Below are 25,926 nucleotides of genomic sequence, written 5' to 3' on the forward strand. Positions count from 1 at the left end.
CTCTATACTTTCATTTCCTCATCTGTTAAATGAGGCTAATCATAGTGACTACTTCTGGGTTATTTTGAGTACTAAATGAGCTGCTGCTGCTGCTGCTGCTGCTGCTGCTATGTGGCTTCAGTCGTGTCCCACTCTTAGCGACCCCATGGACTGCAGCCCACCAGGCTCCTCCGCCCATGGGATTTTCCAGGCAAGAGTACTGGAGTGCGGTGCCATTGCCTTCTCCGACTAAATGAGCTAGCACATGTAAAACAAAACAATGTCTGATCAGCACTGTATGAGAATTTGCTACCATTATTATTTGCTACTGACAATCTTCTCCTCTTTGCTTAGCTGTTTCCTACTCAGGGATATTTCTCCTTTTTTTTACCTACTTACTAGAAATTCTTTTTTTGGGGGGGGGGAATATGGGAATAGGTGAGTAAGAGGTACAAACTATTAGGTATAAAATAAGCTACTAGGATATATTGTACAACATGAGGAACATAGACAATATTTTATAATAATTTTAAATGGAGTATGACCTTTAAAATTGTGGATCACTATATTGGAGCTTCCTTGGCGACTCCATAGTAAAGAACCCGTCTGCCAATGCAGGAGACACAATTCAATCCCTGGGTCGGGAGGATCCCCTGGAGAAGGGCATGACAACCCATTCTAGTATCTTGCTTGGAATACACCGTGGACAGATAAGCCTGGCAGGCTACAGTCCAATGGAGTCACAAAAAGAGTCAGACACAATTGAAGCAACTGATCACACACTATATTGTACACCTGTAACTTACATACTATTACACAGAAACTATATGACTTAGCACGCACATACTTCAATAAATGAATAAAGACTTTTTAGTTTCCATTCCTTCGGTAAGTATTCCCTGACCCCATCAACTCATTCTGATCTTTTCCTAAGCACTTACTTTTTGGTGTATCATTTACTGTGCCATTTCAAATTCTCTCATGAATGTGTAACAGATTTCCCACTCAGAGTGGTAGTGCTGAGGTAAACGACCATGAGTTAAATTTTGTTTGAACCCTTTGAAATACCACCATAAACTATACTACCACTTGAAGTGGGTGTTCCATAAATGTTGGTAACGACAGACTTATTCTAGAACTGAATACCTCAAATAACAAAGCTCTTTTTGATGAATAATTTAAATTTGGATTCATGTTGACTTTAGTTGACGGACTTCTTACCTTCACAACTTCCTCTCTCTGTTCCCTACTCCTCCACATCCTCACCAAACTACTCCACAACTACCCATCTCTGAGCCTCTGTTCATTTCCAGAACACATTCCATGGTTTCAAACCCCCATGTCTTGCCTCTGCTCCATCTATCTGCAAAACCCTTTCCTCACTGCACCAAGGCTTTGTCACCTCCCCAGACACACCTCCTACACCCTAAGCAGTCTTAGGGAATCCTTTAAAATCCAGCAGATCAACCCTTTGATGCTTTCATAAGAAGGACATAAGGGACAGACCTCTCTTCCCTCAGTACAGATCTGCTTTGTATATTTAGTAAACAGATATTTACACTCTTCTCTTCTGTGATTCTTCGATCTCCAGTCTGTTCTATAGTTCTGAACACCTCTAAGACAGAAACTAGAATTTATTCACCTCTGTTTCCACAGAGCCTAGCACAGTGCTTTCTCTTTTTTTCAAATGTCACACAGTTATATATATTTGAGGCCATTTCATTACAAACGAGCCCTTTTTTCTCATCTTTTATAAAACCATCACTTAGCTTTCTAGAATGTTCCGGGGGGGGGGTCACTCATCTTTAAGAAATTAACCAGAATTTCCCAATTCTGAATAAGCTTACAGTTATCATACAAGGTGCTCAAAATAATCTTCTTCTGGTCCTTTCAAAATAGATATATTTTTAGATATTTTAAAATTCAGATTCACACATTTTTAGCCATGAAGTGAAGAAGTGTTGGTCACTCAGTTGTGTCTGACTCTTTGCAACCCCATGGACTGTAGCCCTCCAGGCTCCTCTGTCCATGGGATTCTCCAGGCAAGAATGTTGGAGTGGGTAGCCATTCCTTTTCCAGGGGATCTTCCCAATCCAGGGATTGAATATGGGTCACCTGTATTGCAGGTAGATTCTTTACCATCTGAGCCCCAGGGGAAAAAGAGCCAAAAAGCCCATTTTTAGCCATACCCTTTTACTTGAAGGACAGAGAAGACCACCAATCCTGAAAGTTCACTGTTACTACTACCTTATTCAAAAATGTCATTTATTTATTTATATTTGGCTATGTAGCATGTGCTATTTTAGCTCCCCAACCACAGATGGAACCCACACCCTCTGCAGTGGAAGTGCAGAGTTGTAACCACTTGACCACCAGGGAAGTCCTTTTACTATCTTTTTTAGACATTCAGCAATGCTTTATATCTTGCTGATACTTTGATTTAAAAGTTAATATGAAACGCCTTGCTAAATGATTGCTCTTATTGTTGTTCCATCTCTAAGTTGTGTCCGACTCTTCTGCGACCCCATAGACTGTAGCCCACCAGGCTCCTCTGTCCATGGGGTTCTCCAGGCAAGAATACTGGAGTGGGTTGCTAATTCCTTCTCCAGGGGATCTTCCCGACCCAGGGATCAAACCCCATGTCTCCTGCATTGGCCGGCGGATTCTTTACCACTGAGCCAGCAGGGACTCCCACTGCTAAATAATACTCATAAGCATTTATAGTATCATAATTTCAGATATCAAGAAAGTTTGCTTAAGGGAAAGTGCCTATAAATTACCCATTGGTTTTGTGTGTCCCTTGAAAAGGTGTACTACTGGGACAATGATTCGGCTACTATGAGTACAGGCTTCTGTGGTGAATGGCTTTACTGGGGAGATTTCCCCAAGCAAACATCAATGTAAAAGGAGAGTCTCCTGTACTGAAAACCTTCTGGATTCAGAGTAACACAATCCGTCTGCTTTGCTTGACTAATGAAGATTAGCTGACTTCTTGCATTAAAAGAGTTTGTCTTGTAGGGATGGAAGTGACAAGACAATAACTAAGTGCTAATTGTGCATAGCCAGCACTAAAGATATGCAGTCCCATTATGGCATGTAATAAATGAAGCGCACACAGAAATATATTAGGTACTTTAATAATGATACTAGAACAGTATTTTGCAGCAATAAGAAGGTGAACAGTTTTAGAGTCAAAATTTAGGAGTATTTGTCTTACTTGACTGAGTTCCACTGAGGAGACAAACTTAATTGTGAATGCAACTTTTTATTTCAATGGTGAAATAAAATTGATATACGATTTGTAAATAGCATTAACAACCTACAATTACTTTGCATCATAATAGAATTTAGGCTGGGCTTAGCATTTGAATGATGTTTTAATTTTCTGTGTAAGAACATGGATAAAATAGGTAAGTCTGCCTTAATAGAAAAATGGATGAAAGGAATAAACAGGCAGTTTCTTAATAGAAAAAATATCAAAGAGCCACTAGTAATCAAATAAATGCTAATTAAAAATGATAATAAGATGTCATCTTTCACCCTCAAGGTGACAAGGATATCTTTAAAAATAATAATTCCCAGTGTTAGAACTTCTGTAAGGGAATGCATTATTTTTTCATTTCTGGAGTAAGGATAATTGGTATAATTTTTCTGGAGAGCATTTTGGCACTATATAACATAAACCTTAAACTGTTATATGCTTTGTCTAATTAACCATGTGCTTGTGAATTTAGCTTGACACAGATTTGAGTATTTGTTTATAAAGTCCATATTAAATTGATGATACTGTAATACAAAAACCAGAAGATAAAACCTACACATCTGATGATAAAAGACTGATTTAACAATATATGAGGCTCTACCCATAAAGCTGAACACAAGAAAGCTTAAAATATCATAAAATAATTTTTAAAGGCAGGTAAAAAGGCTCACTCTATTAATGAAAAAGTACAAGTATCAAATATTAGGATTCTTCCTTGCTACTTTCCTTTAAGATGTTTAAGTGTGGGTATAATATAAAGCATATGTTATGTATCACTTGTCATATGTACATAGAAAAATGTATGACAGGCTACACACCAAAACATTGAAATAATTTCTTTCAGAGTAGTGAGACATGGGACAATGTTATTTTACATCTTTATTTTCTAAATTTTCCATTATTAATCAGTAACATTCTATAAGTAGAAAGATACCTCTATTGTTAATAAATGTTTAGTGGATCAATTTGAAAAGTAAACAAAAAAATTCTAAATTTAGTATTAATACACCTTTAAGACATACATATGCAAAGTAATGAATCTATAAGGATGTGCGGGTATTTGTATTTTTGTATTCCTATCTTTATAATAAAAATATGTACATATGCCAATCTATTTTTGGCTAAATGTCACTATAGACTGAATCAACCTACTATGATTCCAAACATCTATTGGGAAGAATCAACATGCTGCAGGGTGACTTCTTGAATTATTTCCTGGGTCAATTATACATCATGAAGTGTATCGGGCAACATTCTGAACATCTACATTTAGCAAGAGATATCTCGTGTAAAAACCAAGTTAGTGAAATATTATATGGTTAAAAATAAATCATAGATATCAAGGCAAAAACTAATTTTTGAGAACCTATTATATTCCTCATATTTTTAAGTTTTTTTCATTTAATTTTCAAAATCTGCAGGATAGGCATTATTGTCTACATTTTAAGGATGCACAAACCAAACTCAACAGCCAGTACATGGTGGGGTTGAGATCTGAATCCAGTTATTACTGTAAACACATGTTCTTTCCACTATTCTACAGCACCTCATAAGAAGATACTGCATTTGACAGTGAAACAAGGCCAATTACAGTAACTGAGAACTGGACAAAACTAACTGAATATTACATTCAGGTTTTTTTTCACCCACGTGCTGAATTTATTTTCATTAAACTCCATCAAGCACAGTAATTTTTGAAATGTATTTTGATGATGTATCTTTTAATATTCTAGTATCCTCTGCATTTATCACATAAAACAGGTATCATAGTATATAGCTCCCACTAGAAATAAAAGTTATAATTTTCACTTTAGAAAAAATGGAATGAAATCATAACACTTTGAGATGAAAGAGTTCTCTGAAATAGACTTATCTAACTCTATTTTGTTATAAAGGAGAAAACGGGTCCAGAGGACTAAAATGGTTGGCTTATGCTCATATACCTTGTTAGGGAGAGTCCAGACTGGAATTTAGGTTTCTAGATCCCCTCTGTAACATTCTTTCCATCCTTCAATGCTGCCTCTCCGATACTGATAACTATATCCAACCTAGTTCCCAAAGAGCTTTGGAGCAACTTTAAAAGTACATATACAGTAAGTTTAAAATTCAAGATAAGAAATTAAGAGATAGAGCAACTGTATACAATGAAAATAAGATGAATACACACTGCCTGCCACAAATTTCTGTATGTTTTTCTTTGCAAATTTGTTTACTCAAGTAGTAAAGATATGTTAAATTTACTTTTAAAAAGAAAAACAAGAGAAAAGAATGAATAAGAAGAGAAAGTTTTCTATAAAGTTTTCATATACTTAAGTTTTCATCTCTTATCATATCCTGTTCTATGATGCAGTTCTTTGAGGGACAGAAGGATAGAATTGAGACCTTTCTCCTTCTCAGTGACGTGTTTCTGGCCTTGAATGATTTGTTGCAGAAAACAAAAATGCTGAGATAAGTTGTTTTAAGGGTACTAAAATAATTCCTACCATTAAACACATAGCCAGCAAAGGGAGATTTACCGTTTTTTTAGAAGCCAGAATGAACTGTGCTTACCTCTGATTACAAAGCTGACATGCAAAGCAGTCGAGGTGGTAAACATTGTCCTTAGCGCGCATCACCATCTCAAAGGCAGGGATGAGCTTACTACAAGCAGCACAGTTTCCTGTTACTCCGAAGAGCCTAGAACAATAAACATTTTTTTTTTTCAGACTATTCCAGGGAAATCTGATTTGGTGACCAGAAAAGATGCTAATAATACTTTGTAAAACTATCAATACACAAGTGAGCTTTATCCTATGTGCATACATAAATATTCTTCAGTGATACATACTCAGCCGACCTTTCTTGATGAAAATCACATCTTGTTTGAGAAGAAAAGGAAAAGACAAATACATTAGGAAGCTTACAGAACTGCACCGAACAGAAGTTAACAGGGGTGAATTCACAGCAAAAACCTTCTACTTGTTAGAATATAAAATATAAAAGCAATATAACTTTGATCTCAATGCCTCCTACTAAATATTTTCATTGGAAAAGAAACCCATTTGAATGACTCACTATTTTCTGATACCTAGTTACTAAAAGCTTTGCCATTATTATTAAGGAACGTTTACGAACAAGCCCTTAAATAGTCAAAAAACATTAGCGTTGCATGCACCCTGTGGTCCTATACCATAGTTATAGCTATGATTATGTTATTCAGGTAGCATATTAAAGTAAATGAGGCTGTAAACTATAAATAGCTAGACCAGGACCTGAAATATACTGTAAGAGCTACTGGAATTGCCTAGGAAAAAAGGTATTTATAAAAAAAAAAAACCACAAACCTATTTGATGTATTCCTGAAAATAGTTATTGTAATGACCTAAAAAAACAGTACAATATAAAATGTCTCTATAGTTTAATAATGGCAGGAAATAAAATATTTTATCCATTCGCACTGGCAATATTTAAACCAAATTTCTTTAAAGTTGTTAATGGTGGTGAAGAGTTATTATGAATAATATTCCATGCATACAAGTTAATGCACTTTTTAACTAGGAAGCAAACTAGATGAAAAACACCACGTCTGCCAGTTTTCTTTTTTCTCCAGCATCAGGCTGACAGGAGAAAAATATAATGGCTCTCATGGGAAAGACCAAATTAAAAGCAGTTCTAAACTAATGAATTCAAAGGTGCTACGGAGAAAACTCGTTTTAGTTATAAAAATGTACTTTAAAATATCTTAGCCTTTCATTTTACTGAATTTAAGGATTATGTACAAATGTGCTGAAGTTTCTCTTCTTATTACTTTCTATATACTCCAAAGATAGGTCTTTGCTTAAGGCATACATATTCATTTTCAAGTTTATAACGATCTCCTCTTACCAGGATAATGACAATTGTCAAAAAGAGTTGTGAGAACAGCTTCTAAGTGTCTGGCAAAACGTGTAATAAATGTTTATGCTTGTGTTTTTGTTAGTTGTCTCTTAAAGAACATAAGCGCCTTGAGGGTAGAAACTGTAGATGCTTGTTAAAGACTTTGCTAGCAAAATCTGGGCTCTTGATAAAAGTAAGCCAAGGTTTCTATTCACGAAGACTAAATTTAAAACCATGTTCTTTTCTTGAAAGAATTTTAAAAACGTTTTAATAGGCTTATTTTAACAAATGTAACTCTAATAACCTTTGTGTTCTCAGTTTACAGAACCTGCTTTGGGAAATAATTTCTCTTTAAAAAGAACTTCACTGAAAACGTAATATGTCCCATCTCCTACTGCACTGTTACAAATGAAACCACCACAAACTAAAGCTTTCATCTTACTCTTTTGTCAGCAGAATTTTCCCTGTGCCTTCTAACATCTCACATTTACTTTTCTGTGCACCTCACAGAATCAGGAGTCCCATCACTTATGTGCACCATTTGTTTCTTCTGTTCTCTTGTTTATTATTTTTGAGAAAGAAGGAAATCTTAAAAGTTCTATATTGTATGCATGTGGGTGTAAAATGTGGTTAGGACGAGCAAGCAGTTTTTCAGAACGACTCAGTTTGCTTATATCTAATAAACACACACACACACACACACACACACACACAATGCCATTTTGAAATTCTGGACATAGTTTCCCCCAGTTTCAATTGCTCTCGCTAGCTGAGCATTTATCAGCTACCTGATTAGAATTTGTTTCCACACAAACCATTGATCATCAGCCTATTACTAGGCAAATGACAGTTAATTACCCACTACATTAACCACTGGGACCTGAGACCTGCTTCTGCTGCCATCAGTCAACATGATAAATGTGGCAAGTTCGGTAATGCATGGCCAGCCCTGAGCTGCCTGCTATACTGCGAACAACCCTCAATCTCACTTCCAGGCCCAGGAAAATCTATGGCAATCTGCATAATTACAAGCTCTGGGTTAATAACAGACAAATGATTTGTTGCATCTAAACAAAGTCCTTGGAATGGTCCTGGTCTCTGGTGGCTGCCCGTACAGCCTGCTACCACGAATGTACTTTCTACTCCAGTGTGCACAAAACAGTCCTCTGACGTTACAGCCTTCCAATTTGTGGCCCTCCAATTTATGGATTCTGCATATGTGATTTTTAATCATTAAAGGACTCTTGAAGCAATATTATCTTAATTATTCTCTGCTGTAACCAGGGAATTAGGCTTCAGATAAAATTTTCTTCTTCCACGCACTTTCTCTGCCTCGCTGGAGGGCTCCATCAGTTTCTATCTACACCTGGACTCTGAAATCCTAATGATGAATTATTGCCCCTTTTCCTAAGAGGGCGAACCTTACAAGGGAACATTTTACTGAACTGTCAGCTCACAGACTGAGTGCGGAGATGCGGAAATCTGATCTAATTTACTGCAAAACGATGCATTTGTTAGACTTTTTCCTCAGTTTTGTCCAAGGATCAAGAGATCATTCTATAGCCACGTTCATGTTCTCCTTTTTCTCTGTGGGATGAACCAAGATTCTCTGGGGGCAGGAAACAAAATGTATTTTCTTTTTTTGAAAGTTGGGTTTTCAAAATATATAATGTTATCCTTTGGTTTTCAAACACACCATTTGGAGTCTCAGACAAAAAGAATTTTCACATATATCAATTAAGCTGAAGGAGTGCACAGTCCTCATTTGCAAGACTTTTTCAGATATGTCTAAGAAATACTCAAGAAGAGTCTTTTAATTATCTAAGTCATTTAGACGATTCATAATCTGAGAAATTCCTGTAACCCCTTCCTCTCCACTCCTTACTAGCAGACTCATTTTTAAAGAAGTTAAGAGGGATCCGCTCTTCTGTGTAAGCTAAAGATCCTTGGAATCTGTTTATAGTGCTTATACCATCTTAGTAAGTCGTACATTGAGACAGACAAACCTTTATTTCAAAAAGAAATCATTTGAGATTTACCTAAATTAATCAAAGAGCACTAGTTCATAAGGGATTCCCAGCTGGTGCAGTGCTAAAGAATCTGCCTGCCAATGCAGGAGATGCCGGAGATGAGGGTTCGATCCCTGGGTTGGGAAGATCCCCTGGAAGAGGAAATGGCAACATACTTCAATATTCTTGTCCCCCAAATTCCAAGGACAGAGGAGGCTGGTGGGCTACAGTCCATGGGGTTTGTAAAGAGTCAGACACAAGGACGCATGCATGTACGTCCTGCACTGGCTCATAAATTTACAGTAAGGAAAGAAAATAAGTTTATTGATCCATTTTGTTCATCTTAAGATGTCTTACGGATTATTGAAGCATAGCAGGGGTTAACTTGCCAATTTATGAGCTGGATTGCTCCCCACCATTTATGCTCATAATTGGCTAAAGCAATATGACCTTTATTTTCTGACACACCACCAAAAGAAGACATACAATATAAAAGGTAACAACTATCATCTATACAATATCAGTGCAGATTACTGTTTGCAGGAATCCCAAAGGATGTTTCTCTCCCTTTTCCATCCCATTTTCTTTTTCACTACCTGATACTGACAATCTAAACACAGACCTGAAGACAACTTTTTCATGGGTAAGAATGCAGTCTATCTATGCGCTAGATAACACCTCCCAACAGTACTGAGCATGCATGTATTGAGAAATACCTAGTAATTCTTGTGTATGGGTGGCATAACAAGAACTAAGGCAACACACATTTGTACATTTTAAAGATACCCAGAAAATTCTGCATTTTTACTAAACGTTCAACAGCTTTTGTAACATAGCTATAAATCAAGTAAATTCTGTACAGGTTAGTATATATCCATTACTAAAGTTCCTGGGGGTGGTGGGGGTGGAGAAAAACTCAAGACATATAATCATTTAACACAGCAATAATGAATATGGTTTACTACAGGCATCGGGGGAAAATGAGTGTTCATTGTATTAGTGTCTTTTATTTCACAGCACCAGATGTTTCTATAGATTTTTTACCAGGTCAGTGGCTCAAGTCACTAAATCAAATTCCCCCAAGCCAATGGAAAGTACAGTATTTGACGCAAATTAATTTATTTGGGGAAAAATGCATAAATAAATATCACTGCAGTAAACTTTAATTCTGAACAAAGATCAAGTAAGTCTTCTAATATTCAAGCAGCTTGAATACACATGAATTTAATGAATGATAAATATTTTTTAAAATACTGAGGATAAGACAGTGTAGTTATCCTGTTAAACCCCACCCCTCTTCAGAATAACTAGAGTGAACAGAGAAAGTTTCGTTTTCTAAGGATATGAAATTGTGATCAGTTGAAACGATCTTTAACTTTTGACTGCCAAATGGGGAAGTTTTATTGAGTATGTTCTGTGGGAAAGAATGGAACATTTTCACAGATTGAGAAGGGCAATTGCTTTTTTGTCTATTACAAGTATACTCCTCATCTTCTTTTCTATTTCACTCTTTTAAACTAAGGAATGTAGTGATAGAAAATGAAAACACTTTAAACATTCAATTCTTTTATTTAAAATGGAAAAAAAAATTCGCACCCATGACAGGCTGAAGAGAGTTCAATCTATTGTTCTCTCTCCTGTTGGGTCAAAGAAGGCACACCCCTGTCACAGAGATAAAGATAATGTGGGAGAGACAAGAAGCAAAAAAGGAAACACTGAACATCTGAAAATACATCAAAGAAAACAAGACATGTTTAACATTAGTTTGAACTATGCTTCTAATTGTTACACAGTTAGGCTGCTTAACATATATTTTTAGAATACATTGCTACATGGAGATGACTTTGAATTTTTCTAAAGTTAAGCTAAAAAAAAGCTATAAAAGCTGACCATATTTTTTTTTTGTTTGTTTTTGGCTGCACAGTGTGGCATGAGGGATCCTAGCTTCTCGACCAGAAGCCATGCTGCCTGCAGTGGAAGCTCTGAGTCTTAACCACTGGATGGCCACAGAAGTCTCAAAAGTTGATCATATTTTAAAGTAACTAGATATATCTTCTGGTTAAAGGAGACTTACAGATTATTCCTTTCATAATAAGCACTTTTATCCCATGCCTGTGATGCAGGAGACCAGGGTTTGATCCCTGGGTTGGGAAGTTCCTATGGAGAAGGGAATGGCAATCTACTCCAGTACTCCTGCCTGGGGAATTCCATGGACAGAGAAGCCTGATGGGCTACAGTCCGTGGGCTTGCAAAGAGTCGGAAACGACCGAGCAACTAATGCACGCATTCCATGAAATTAACTCTAATTCAATTTATTAAGTCCAGCCTTGGCAAATGATAGTTTTTATTAACATATGTAGATTATGACAAACATAAACATAAAAGCCATTTGTTGAATTGTTACTATATATATTTGAATATATACATGTATATTCTCAATGTATGTTACATATTCTTATATATATGTATTTTCTCTTTATATATAAAATTTTACAACAGATAATGGATATAATCTATATATTTATATATAGATATCTACAGAAATGGATATATATATATATACATAGAGAGAATACACATACTTACTAGGTAGGCAGATATTACATTGAAAAAAAGGAAATAAAGGGTAAATGGAAAAATTAAGGTGGCTCAGACAGTAAAGCGTCTGCCTGCAATGCGGGAGACCAGGGTTCGATTCCTGGGTTGGGAAGATCCCCTCCTGGAGAAGGAAATGGCAACCCCCTCCAGCACTTTTGCCTGGAAAATCCCATGGATGGATGAGCCTGATAAGCTATAGTCCATGGGGTCGCAAAGAGTTGGACACGACTGAGCGACTTCACTTTCACGTGCTTATATTATATTGTATATTATGAGAAAATATGCCACCTGCTACCTGAAAATCCCACACACAACTTATGGTTACAGACAGAAAGCTCAGGTTCAATGAACCCTTTTTAATGAAAGTGTGTGTTAATTGCTCAGGCGTGTTCAATTCTGCGACCCCATGAACTGTAGTCTGCCAGGCTCCTCTATCCACGGAATTCTCCAGGCAAGAATACTGGAGTGGGTATCCATTCCCTTCTTCAGGGGATCTTTACAACCCAGGGATCAAACCCAGGTCTCCTGCATTGCAGGCAGATTCTTTACCATGTGAACCTCGAGGGAAGTAGATGCCTATATGTGCAAGGTACGTAGTGAGGGATGCTGAGGTGAATATCGCTGGGCGTGTGCCTTGGAGGAATTAGTCAGGACAATACCAGGGCAGAAGGTGAGGAGTGCTCTGCAATCAAAACAGGATGGCAGTCACTAGGTCACTGCGCTGTAGAGTCAGTGGGAACATGTCATTTGAGGCGGGACTGGGATGACAGATACCATGTCAGAAGGTAGAGAACTGCTGGGAACTGAAAGTAGAGCATCTTGGGAAGTTAGAGGGTAAGCAGAAGCCTGGAGATGGTTAAGATCAGGGTTTATTTACAGTTCATTTACAAAAGGGCAAATATGAGAGCTGTCTGTTAGGCTGAGGCTAGGTCTACTAAGAAGAGAAGCCTGGAAGATGGGTGACTCTGGTCTGGGTGCCTGAGGCTTAATGTTCAGTGCAGCAGTAATTTTAAAGTTTTCTCAGCACGTATCTCTCACCCATGCTGGGGCAAAATTCCACTCTTCTTTGAATCAGACAGAATTGCCTCAGGCATCGTGAGGCTGGGTATTCAAACAGAACCAGAGGGCTAATTTCTCAGCATCTGCCAACCACCCATTGGATGTAGAATATCAGCTCATGATCCAACCCACTCAATGTGGTGAGGATAACAAAATTATAGATTAAAAAGTTACCCCTGAATAGGAAGGGAGATGGTTTAACTTTTTAGTTTTCAGACTTAGAACTACATTGGGAACAGAAAGATAAAAAGATAAAAAGAGACTAAAGGTGAAGGAAGAGATTTTTGTGGAAGCCACTGCCATCCATCTCTCTGGGTCTGGCATTTTAGGTAAACAAAAGACCAAGGAAACATTCCAGGAAGACTTCGTTGTATACATGTGCAAGAACCAAGCTGAGCTCCATGAATGATTGGTTAGGTGTCCCTACCCTAACGATCACAGAATCTATTCCAACTTGGGAACTATGATTCAAAATAGGTTGCTTTTGACTTTAGATAGTCCAGGAAAACAAAATAAAGCAGCAGTACCTTCTACATCTAGAGTACAAACTTTTAATTTCACCATTGAGGTGGTTTCTTCTTTACCTCCAAACAAGTCATTGGCCAAGCTTTGATACTTTCACTCATTGTCTATAGTTAGGCTGACCAGTATGGTAATCAGAAGCCACATATGGCTACTGACCACTTGGCATATGGCTAGTCTATATTCAGATGTGTTCTAAGTGTGATGTACACACCAAATTTTGACATTTAGCATAGAAAAATAAAATATCTCATGAATAACTTTCAAACTATTGATTACATAATGAAATGATACTTTCTTAAATCCATTAGGTTAAAGAAAATATGCTTTTAAAAAAATTAATTTCACCTTTAAGAAACTTTCCTTTTAACAAGGTTGCTAGAAAAATTAATATATGAATCATATTATATTTCTATTGGACAGTGTTGGTCTACACTCTTGCAACCACAGATATATAAGACTTAAGGCAGTTAAACTGCCTAAGAAAAAGAATTTTCTAATTGAAACTCATCCTAGAAATCTCTCTGTATCTTATGTCTATAGATAGAAAAAGGTCAGAGATATTTTATTATTTTTTTAATTGAAAATGATATTATTTTTAAAATTTTTTTAGTTGATTTACAATATTGTGTTAGTTTCAGGTGTACAGCAAAATGATTCATATATATATATATAAAGAATATATATATTCTGAGAAAGAATAGTGATATATAAATATATTTTGAAAGAGAATATATATTCTGAAAAACATGTATACATATATTTTTCAGATTCTTTTCCACTATAGGTTATTACAAGACATTGAATATAGTTCTTTGTGCTATATAGTAAATCCTTGTTGTAAGCCAAAGATATTTATTCCAACCTAAAAAGTATATATGCTAATAGTGTGAATCATTATAGTACATACATAATCTGAACTAGGAGACAATGTTTCACCTACTTTTCCACTTACAGGCTTACTCAGAACTAACTTTATTCTAAATTAATTATTTTCTGCTCCATGAAGGCAGCAACAGAATAACATGTAAATAAAGTGAGCTGATGGCTTGTGCTTCTTCCCTATTCTAGCGCTGATACGAAGGGTAGGGGACACCCCATGTCTTTATACAGAAGCTTACACCATTATTTAGTGTCAGAGTTGATGTGATAACCTAACCCTCCCAACCCAAATCTGATCCTTTTCTCACTATACTTCTCTGTTTGTTTTTTTTTTTTCATCTGTAAAAATCTGGCAAGAAGGGACTGCTCTGGACAAAAGTCTCTAGGTTGCAGACCTGAGGGCTGATTTAGTTAAAATTAGCATCTCTCTTATGAGAAGGCAATGGCACCCCTGTCCAGTACTCTAGCCTGGAAAATCCCATGGACAGAGGAGCCTGGTAGGCTACAGTCCATGGGGTCGCTAAGAGTCGGACATGACTGAACGACTTCACTTTCACTTTTTACTTTCATGCATTGGAGAAGGGAATGACAACCCACTCCAGTGTTCTTGCTTGGAGAATCCCAGGGAAGGGGGAGCATGGTGAGCTGCCGTCTATGGGGTCGCACAGAGTCGGACACGACTGAAGCGACTTAGCAGCAGCAGCATCATCTCTCTTCACACCTGACTCAGTTAAAAGTTGCAAACAGGATTTAAATATTATACTTTCACTTTCAACAAATAACTGTCAATTTCTTGTCATACCCATTTCCTAAAGCCTTATGAGCAGGTGTTTCTGCTGTTTATGATCTTCACAGCAACCTACTGGGAGAAGTGATTCAGAGAAAAGTAAAACTGAATATTTTTCCTTCAACATTTGATGAGGATAATACTTCTGGGCAAGTATGGCAATTGTACCAACATTTCACAGAATCATAAAAATTTGAGTCCTCAAAAGAATCTTCAGCAGTTAGAACAAAAGAAATGTGTCAAGCCTGCTATTTATTGCTGTGATACTCAAAAGACAAGATTTTTCAAATTTTTAGATTCAGTTATGGAAAAAGGCTAGAATAATAAGAGACAGAAATAAGAAACAGTAAAATAAAGAATAATATACATGAACTGAAATTACAAATAGATTTTTTAAAGAACAAAGGTGGATATTTCAACTGATTATTATAGCATCTCTGCTCTAATTTTAAGATAGGTTTTTAATGAAAGGGCAGGTAAATCAGTCACAATTACACGAGCATAAAAAATCTATGACTATTTTTACAGATATTGTGGGCAATTTAATTACTGTATATCTCTTCCTTGATATAACTAAGGAAGTCATTGGTATCAAAATAAATTACTCACTGGTTTCAGCCACAGTATAATAAATGCTAATTGGAATGTGCTATATATAATTTTATAATAAAAGTTTTAAATAATTTTATAAAGTGATAATCTGTTCTATCATATATTTTTCAAAAAGCTTTGTCTGCTTAAAATTGTAAAGGTCTTTCAAAGTGGAAACTTTTAAAATAAGTAATATTTTCCTAAAAATCAGCAAGGAAGTCTTTTTATATCTTTACAGACTTTCTACAGCAACAGTTCCCAACCAGCTGAGGTGGACCTGATACAATAATAATAATAAGGTGCAGAATAAATATAATGTGCTTGAGTCATCCTGAAACCATCCCTCTGGCAGTTCGTAGAAAAACTGTTTTCCATGAAACTGGTCCCTGGTGCCAAAAAGGTTGAGGACCACTGCCCTAGAGACCCATAACTACCTTCTCTTTTATCTCTCTTTTCCATACCTTTCTTTGCATATACTATATAATAAGTGAACAAGAAAGTAAGTAGACAGGTGTCTTATTTTAAACTATTATTTTTACCCATTTTATAACTAATGAACTTGAAGTACTACAACATTTCAAAAGAAAAGGAAAGAAATACAGGAATGTGATGAGGGTCGTTCTGTAAACAGCTATTTGAGAACTAACCATGAGAAAGACCTTTTATTTGATCTTCAAATAAGCCACCTAATATTTTAATGTGTCAGTTTTACCAGATTGCACTCAGTCATTCAGTCAGACACTGACCAATGTGCCTGAATCGGTCAGGCACATTATTTAGTATAAGAGCTGACGTGATAACCTAACCCTCCCAACCCAAGTCAGAGAAACTCTGACTCTATGATGGTAGTGTAATTGGAACTGCAATGCAAAAGTCATTTATTCTAATGTAAAGTGTACCTTTCATATCCAGAGATTATGAGTTAGTGACAGTAATTGCTTGATTATTTATAAAGGTAAACAAATTGCTTAACCTAGAAGAGGTAAGGCATTTATTTATTCTTGCAACTAGCAAGTAAAATTTCTGACAAACATTTCTTCTAGGATTAATTATCATGACTTACTTGTAAGAAAAAGCGCTTTATGGGAGAATAGTGACAATCTATCTAAGATCTTATCTACAACTTAGTTTCAAATTTTATTTAAATCTTTTACCTTACTTCCTTGAAGAAACAACTTAATTACAATTTTCTTTTAAAGTATATAGCAGGATTTGGGACATTGTGTAACTGATTTTGTAGGTTAGTTTTACTAAAGAAAAGAGGTACAAAAAATGGCATCACAGATATTCACCCTTGTTTTCTTGGAGGGCAATCACATATACCCTAGCTCTGAATTCCATTAACATAATTACCACAGATTCATGGAATATACCTTATTTGTTTCTTTAAAAAATTATTATCTGCAAAGTAAATTTAACAGCTGACATCATTTACTTCTTTAGGACTTTAAGGACAACTGCTCTTAAGTCTTATAAGAAAATGCTTTTAAAACTACCATTAAAAATATTATCATTTAAAAAAACTATCATTAAAAAATCATATTATATGGGTTAATTATTTATAATAGCAAGAGTATTCAGAAGTTACAGTTTGTCCAGGACAATCTGGTATACATACTTTTTTGTGCCTGTCAGGCTCCTCTGTTCATGGGATTCTCCAGGCAAGAATACAGGAGTGGGTTGCCAATTCTTCCTCCAGGGGATCTTCCTGACCCAGGGACTGAACCCACATCTCCTTCATTGCAGGTGGTCTTTACCGCTGAGTCATCAGGGAAGCCCATATATACCTTTAACCCAGTCTAATTCTCAGCAGTGGTGTCTTTATTGAAAGCATCCTGGGTTGAATAGAAAACTGTATGGCAACTCTAGCAAAGCCAAAGATCATTGAGAATTCAGGGGTTTCAAATTTCCTGTTCAAACAGTTCCTTTTTTTGATCCAGTTAGGCATACTGAGCTAAATACCCTTCAAGGGCTTTTACATAATTTTAAAATTCTGTGATTCTTCATCTAGTTGAAGTGTAACTGGTTGAATCAGGTAAAAGCTAGTTTGGAGAATCTGACTTTTAGTTGTCAGACTAAATTTGTAACAGTCTCTTAAAACTCAGTCAAAAAGGAAGGTACATAACTTTTATGCAACATGAGTTATTATTTAAAGCATGCACATATCATATTATATATATTCAAATTGAATTTTTAATTTGAGAAACCTTTAAAGGATTCTTGAGTTGCTTCAAAGTAGGATTTAGTAGAATTATAAAAATAAAGCTAAGAAAACAATTATTTGTAGGATTAGATAAATTTATTTTTGGAATAAGAAATCAAAAATGATAGAAGACCTCCCCCTCTCCCTAACACCAAGGAAACCAAAACAATTTTGTGGAAAGAAGCGTAATTCTTGAGTATTAATTTGTCCAAGCATAATGCTTTCCATAGTAAATTAGCATAATACAGTTTTATGGAGGAGATATATTAAAGTTAAGTTTTTGTGTAGTAAAACTATACAAAGAGAATTATAATCCAAACCTGCAAATTTCTGTATATAGAAATACAATATCATTCATAAACATAAATGACTTTTTCTGTATAGTTTTTAAAGCATTTTTCTTTGTAAAATGTTATTTCCATAGCACTGAGTTAAGTAAAGACTTCATTTTTGGAATGTGTATGTATTTTCTTACATACATAAATAGAGCTACTGAGGTTATTTCCTTTGTTGTGTCACCTTTAGGACTTATTATTTGAAGTACTTCTTAGAAATTGCTATGCCACAGTGTCTAGAATTTTAACTATTCCTTAAACACTTCTAAAGCTTGATGTCAAACCCTTCATAAACAGAATGTGTAACATCAATAAATATCCATCTTCCAATTTATAAAATACACTGAGTTCAGTTATCTCTAGAACCACGCATATATTATTAACTATATAAAGTTCTGCTCAGTGTCAATAAAGTAAATATTTTTGTAAGAAATCTAGGCAAAGCACTTTGGGAAAATCTGTTTATAAAATATATGCAAGAATAATTTACTCAAAGAATATTACATTAAGGTAGACTCTGCTAAAATATTTGAAATTAACTCATTCATCTAATTTTCCAACAGCATGATATTACCAAGCGGATATGAAAGTGGGTTATCAAAACCGGAAATTACAAATATAAAACCTATAATGATTGAAAGTAGAGATGTTTTCGTAGTAATGAGTACAATTCTCAAAATATTTTTCTATGCATTTACTATGTTTTTTTACCCAGATACATGGTATGAAGGAAAAAAAAGTTATGCTTAAATTCAATTAAATTTTTAATTTTTTTATTAAAGCTGGCAATAGCCATTTAGTTAAATCATAGATAAGGAAAAGATACTAACTACATATATTTTAATGCTGATGCATTAATGCCCATTACATCAACCTTCAATTAACACACATTATTCATGCAAATATTACCTGAAGTTAAGTGAGAAAAAAGGCTCTGAAAAATTTAAAATCATTTGTGAATGAACTCAGACACAGTAGAAATAAAGATTTTGAACTCAGACATATTGAATATAGAGAAGTGAGGTATTAGAGTCATTTGACAGCTGATATTTACCAGTAACCAGAGGCCATGAAAAGACAACTTAAAAGATATTTGAACCTGTGTGTGCGCATCTTTCTATGTGCTTTGTGTGTCCTCATGTATAAATGAAGTACTAACCTACTAGTTATCTCTTTTTACTCTCAGCCTGTCAAAAAAAAAAAAACCTGTCAGCTGCAAAAGCGATAAGGGGGGCAGTTTAAAGAAGATACTGGAGCTTTAAGCTTCTTAATGTGCCAAGAATCAATCCCATGAAAGCGAACAACTTGAAAAAGGGTTCTATGTATTTAGGAAAGCTCTCGGGCTCCCTTCCCGGCTCTGCTTAGAGCCCGAGCTGGTGTTCAAGTTTTCTCACCCTAATGACCCCTGAAGCAGCCCTGAGGGATTGCAAAACAAGGCCGTTACACAAGGCAGCTTGCTAATTGAGAAGTTGATCGGGGGTAGAGAAATCCTGCTTTCCCACGTTAAGTGTCGAAATCAAGCATGACTGGATTGACGTCGCCAAATCACCGTCTAGAGGCCACTCCACGCCAGGAGCAGCAGGGCTTTTCACACCTGATAGGCCCTCACTCCATCTACATCAAGTCACATTAAGAAAGGAATGTATTAGGAACCAGAGCCCGCGCCCAGAAGCGCGTTACTACACCGCCTAATTGCTGCTCCTCTGCGCTCCCCAAGTAGCAGACGTGTCCACGTGGTGGATGTGCAGCTCACCTGTTCCCTGCGGAGGACCAGCCTTCCTCCACCCACTCTGTAATAACAGACCCTGGGACCGGTTAGAGAAAGAAAGTAGGGTTAGAAATTTGGTATTATATGTGGCTATCACGTGGATGTAAATTACAGAGCCCTTGGAAGGGTTTTTAAAGGATGGTTCTTTACAGTTGTTTGTTTTCTTTCCCCTCTTTTTGCCTCTTTCTTTCTCTTCCTTTCTTTCTGTTTTCTTTCTTTCCCTCTCTTTTTGTTTTAAATGAAGTTGCAGATTCACGATGTATGATCAATGGAATCGCCTGCAAATGGAGAGTGATTTAAATGCTGCCTGGTGTGCAGAAGAGAGGCCAGACCTCCTGCTTTTGAACTCTGAGTCCCCAGTCATGGATTTGCTGCTCTCCAACCTAAAATCTTCTGTGACAGATGGCATAATAGATATTGCTGACAGCCCGGACTGGCAGTCTGATATTACTTGGTGTTTTTTCCTACTATTTCTGACAGGTTCAAAGGGATTCACCAACAATGTGTTTTAGGTGTGTGTGGTGGGGGGTAGGGTCGGGGGGCGGGAGGGTTGAATCAGGAAAATTCTCCTTTTATTTCTCCCCCTTTTTCATTTTAAATCTTAGGGTTTTTTTTTTTTAACTGAGACAATGGAATTAATTCCTATCTGTCCTCTAACTGCAGGGCACATAGGGAAATAAATAGCATGTTTCTAAATGCACAGTGTTTTTTTTTCTTGGCCATTATAAAAGATATAATATGAATTTGTAATAGGAAAATTAATCTTTACCATACTTTTCAGGCAGTGGGAGGTGGCAGCCATTCTGTAGGTAGGGAAACTGAGGCATAAAGGCAGCAGTAACACATCTCAGAAGTTTCAATGGGCTAGTAGCACTTATGGAAACCAGGCAACTCTATGTTTTCTGGTACCCAGATAGGCACTCACCACATGCTGGATTTCCTCTCTTGCCCTTAATCCATACGATAGAAAGATAGTACAATAATATGGTAATAAAGAGAAACACTCAAAAAATAGACAAGAGAAAAGATTTTGTTACCCAGCAAAAGATGACACGGCAATCCAATGTGTTATATAAGCCAGCACTGCCTTTCAAGGCTTAATCTAAACTTAATGTTATGACGTCTGTCGTTTTTTAATAAAAAAAAATGAAACACATTCTCTTTTGGAGCTCAAAATTAATAAATAAAGCCTCAAGACTAACACACCACTAAAACTGAGGCTTTACTTCTTTTAGAAAACACAAGCATGAGATCAATTTTCACACATTAGAGGTAATTCTGTCTACAAAGCATTTTTAATGGAAAAAGCAACCAAAAGACTAAGTTCTCGCTGATAATTAGACCTTAGCAAATTAGACAAATCAGTCAAAAGATTTTCCTGTGCTTACATTTTAAAGAAACATCTCAAATCAATATCAATATGAAATCTGGTCAATTATGTAAGGGCTTAGCCTGCACAGGCTAATGTTTATTCAGCCCTACCTCTGTACCTGATACTGCGCTAAGCATTCTATGTGGGTTATCTCATACATCCTCACAACAACCAAATGACCCACTTTATGGGTAAGAAAAATGAGGCCTTCCAGACTTTCGTAAATGCCCAGAGTGAACTCCATGGATCCCCTTATCCCAAAAGAACAGAAGGAGGAACCTCAAGGGCAATTCACAGTTAGGACCTCTTAAGAATCCCTTTTCATTTCCTGACATCTAGGAAGGGCTTGTACTTCAAGCTAAATTCTGACTCCCTTAGACCTTCCACTCACTGGGGCTTTTACAGGACAAGCTTAGTTCTCCTCACATAACATCTTTCTCTTCCACAGACCACATCCCCATCCTGCCCTGTCATATTCAATGTCAAAATGAGGACTTCACTGGTGGTCCAGAGGTTAAGAATCCACCTGCCTTTTCAGGGGACATGGGTTTGACCCCTGGTCCGGGAAGATCCCACATGCCATAGGGCAACTAAGTCCGTGAGCACAACTACTGAAGCCTGTGCGCCCTAGAGCCTGTGCTCTGCAACAAGAGAAACACCACAGAGAAGCCTGCGCACTGCGACTAGACTGGCCCCCAATAGCTGCAACTAGAGAAAGCCTACATGCAAGCCTACATGCAGCAACAAAGACCCAGGACCGCCAATAAATAGTTTTTTTTTTTTTTTTTTAATGTAGAAATGAACCTTGGGACCCTCAAACCAGGCTTTTCAAATTCATTTCTGACCATTCCTTCTCTCCTCAGACCCCCAAAGCTAACCCTGCTAGTTCATTCTCATAAATGCCCTAAGAACCTGTCCTTTTTCTTCTGCAAGACTTCCTTCTAGTACATGTAATTTCTGCCCTGGACTCAGCTGTGGTCTCCTAGCTGAATGACTTTTTTACCCGTCTGCCTTGCCCTGCTCACCACTGTCTACTCTGCAGCCAGCTACCTTTCTATGACACTGATTCAATTCATTGCTTCTGTCTATAACCTTTTATAGCTCCCCACTGCATGTGAGGTGATTGCACTAAGGCATGAATGGGCCACTCTATTTGGCCCCAGTCTTTCCTTCTACAATTGTACCTCACCCCCAAAATGTTCTTTCCTCCCTGAACTTATCATCTACTTTCATGCCTGATCACCTATCATACTTGCCTACTGAACCCCTACTAAACTTATTATCCCTGGCTCACTATGACTCTTTTCTACATTCAGCTCAAATGCCACTGGATCTATGAAATTCCCCTGCTTTCCCTAAGGCAAAATGAATAACACCTTCCTCTGGCTATATAACCACTCATTTTCATATACTACATGGCCCTTACAACACTGGTACTAGTTTATGTCCTTCACTTTGTCAATTTCTTACTGGATAATAAGCTCCCTGATAGCACACCCTTTCCTTTCCTCAATGCCTAAAATGTTAATATTCCTCTGATTTGAAACTACTAAACTAGAGAATTGGGTCATAACTGGAAATTAGTACTTACCTTGACAACTGAATAGATTCCACAGAGGGATTTACTACCACATTCATATCACCTATTTTATTTTTTTAAAAAAGCTTTATTGGAGTATGGGGCTACCTTGATGTTTAAGCAGTAAAGAACCCATCTGTAATGCAGGAGACACAGATGACACAGTTTGATCCCTGGGTGGGGAAGATCCCCTGGAGGAGGAAATGGCAACCCACTCTAGTATTCTTGCCTGGGAAATCCCATGGACAGAGGAGCCTGGGAGGCTACAGTCCAAGGGGTCATAAGAGTTGGACACGACTGACCTCAAACATACTGGAGTAGAGTTGACTTACAATGCTGTGTTAGTTTCAGGTATACAGCAAAGTGATTCAGTTATACATATACATATATTCATCCTTTCTCAGATTCTTTTCTCATATAGGGTATCATAGATAATTATTGACTCAAGTTCCCCGTGCCACACAGTATCTTTGACATCCCATTTTGAACTCAGTGTTCAGGAAGAACAGCTCTAAAAGCACACCAACATTCAGCCTCAGTGTTATGAGGAGGCCCGACTCCTTCTTATTCTCAAGATCCATCTCTTCCATCTCCCAGATTCTAGAACCTTGTCTTGCTGCAACTCTCCTATGAGGCTGAGCTATCAAGTCACATTTTTCTAACCATCTGATAATTATTCTTGTTTTTTTTTTTATCATATATGTTTTCACTTTATTGCAATCATTGAAGCATTCCTAAGTATTTCAATCTACCCTGCCTTCTCCTCTGGCTTTCCAGTCAGTATTTATTGAGCACCTACTATCTGTCAGGTTTTCTACCAGATGCTGATATAATCAAATAAATAGGACACTTCCCTGCCCTCAAAAGGTTTACAGTCTAGTGCTGGAGTGACAAACAAATAGGCATATCAGCAAGTAAAAAGTGCATTTTGTCCTCTTAACAAGTCAGTCTGCACACATTCTGAAGAGGGTTTTACCTTAAAACACTAATTTCCTCATTTCATTAATATGTTCAATGACTTTCAATGGCTCCATATTACCCATATAACTATATCATTCTGCCCAAGATGGCTCCCTAAGCCAACTCTACAGGACTACAGTTCTGTTTTCTAAATTTAAGATTCCCCAGTATTGCCTGGGGTCCACTAGTATTAAAAATATTACCTATTACTGCCCTGAAATTTAAATTTAACTGGGGATGCTGGACTGTATCTGGCAACTCTACACTTAGGTAGACCAGTCCATTTGTCTCACTGTTAAATTTGCAATGGACTCCAGCACTTGGGTGGGCAGCTACCCCATTTGAAATGTATTCTCTCCTCATCTTTCATGCCAATCTCATCTCCTCCCGTAAGTCTTCCCAAGCAACAGAGGCTGTGCTTTGATCTCTGATGGTTTAATTCAACTTAGAAAATATTAAGTAACTACCTAAAGTGACAGTACCGCAATTGTCTCAAATGGAATGGAATATCTGGGGGATTCTGAGATTTTTTTTTCCTTCTAAAGCTTGAATAAAACTACTCAAGCTTTAGAAATATTGTTTTACCTAGATGGCACCCCACTCCAGTACTCTTGCCTGGAAAAGCCTATGGACGGAGAAGCCTAGCAGGCTGTAGTCCATGGGGTCCCAAAGAGTTGGACACGACTGAGCGACTTCACTTTCACTTTCATGCATTGGAGAAGGAAATGGCAACCCACTCCAGTGTTTTTGCCTGGAGAATCCCAGGGACGGGGGAGCCTGGTGGGCTGCCGTCTATGGGGTCGCACAGAGTCGGACACAACTGAAGCGATTTAGCAGCAGCAGCAGCAGCAGCGTGAGATGGTTGGATGGCATCACTAACTCAATGGATCTGAGCAAACTCCAGGAGATAGAGAAGAAGAGGGAAGTCTGGTGTACTGCAGCTCATGGGGTCACAAAGAGTTGGACACGATTTAGCAACTGAACAACAACAACATCTCAACCTGGTGCAGGCTCAGTTCTCACTCTAAAAAGTCCATACGTCACACCTGTTAGAAAGGCTATTATCCAAAAGACAAGAAGCAACAAGGGTGGTCGAGAATGTGGAGGAAAGGGAACCCTCATGCACTCTTGGTGGGAAAGTAAATTGGTGTAGCCACTATGGAAATCAGTATGAAGCTTCCTCAAAACTTCAAAAATAGAAACCTCAGATGGTCCAGCAATTCCACTTCTGGATATCTAGCCAAAGGAACAAAAATACTAACTTGGGAAGACATATGCATTCTCATGTTTATTGCAGCATTATTTATAGTAGCCAAGATGTAGAAACCACCTGAGTGTTCATCAGTTAAAAAAAATGGATAAAGAAAATGTCATACACACACACACACACACGATGAAATATTGCTCAGCCATAAAAAAGGAAATCTTGCAATTTGCAACATGGATGGTCCAACATGGATGGGCCTCAGAGGCATTATTCTAAGTGAAATACATCAAACAAGAAAAAAACAAATATTGTATGAATTAGGGTATATGTGAAATGTAAAAACAAATAGCAACCAAAAAAACCCCCAAAATTCACAGATGCAGAGATAAGACTGATGATGACCAGAGATGGGGATTGTGGGGGTGAGCAAAATGGGTGAAGGGGGTCAAAAGGTACAAACTTCCACCTGAGTATAAAACAAACTAGTCCTGGGGATGTAGTGTACACAACAGTGACTACAGTTAATAATAATGTATCACATATTTGAAAGTTACTGGGACAGCAGATCTTAAAAGTTCTCACCAAAAGAAAAAAATAGTAACTATGTGTAGTGTGTGTGTGTATACACTCAATCGTGTCCAGTTCTCTGCAGCTCCGTGGACTTCAGCCTGCTAGGCTCCTCTGTCCATGGAATTTTCCAGGCAGGAATACTGGAGTGGGTTTCTATTTCCTACCCCAGGGGATCTTCTCAACCTAGGGATCGAACCCACGTCTCTTGTGTATCCTGCATTGGCAGGCAGATCCTTTATCACTAGCGCTGCCGGGAATGTGCATAACTATGTGTGGCAATGGATGTTAACTAGATTTACTGTGGTGATTATTTTACAGTATATGCAAATATTTAATAATTATGTTGTACACCTGAAACTACTACAATGTTTATATCAATTACATCTTA

At 37.2% G+C, this 25,926-nt stretch overlaps 1 protein-coding gene across 4 annotated transcripts in view; it reads right to left on the bottom strand.

Annotated features, from left to right (window-relative positions):
- The window catches only part of LMO3 (LIM domain only 3), a 63,401-nt gene that overhangs the window by 5,382 nt on the left and 32,093 nt on the right, over positions 1-25,926 (bottom strand). For all 4 annotated transcript variants that reach the window (XM_044941204.1, XM_044941203.1, XM_025283321.2 and 1 more), the window contains one exon: positions 5,792-5,917. In XM_044941204.1, coding sequence (XP_044797139.1) covers positions 5,792-5,917 — 126 coding nt within the window. The remainder of the gene's footprint in view (positions 1-5,791; positions 5,918-25,926) is intronic.

This window comes from Bubalus bubalis, chromosome 4 (genome assembly GCF_019923935.1).
Source record: "Bubalus bubalis isolate 160015118507 breed Murrah chromosome 4, NDDB_SH_1, whole genome shotgun sequence".
Lineage (NCBI taxonomy): Eukaryota > Metazoa > Chordata > Mammalia > Artiodactyla > Bovidae > Bubalus > Bubalus bubalis.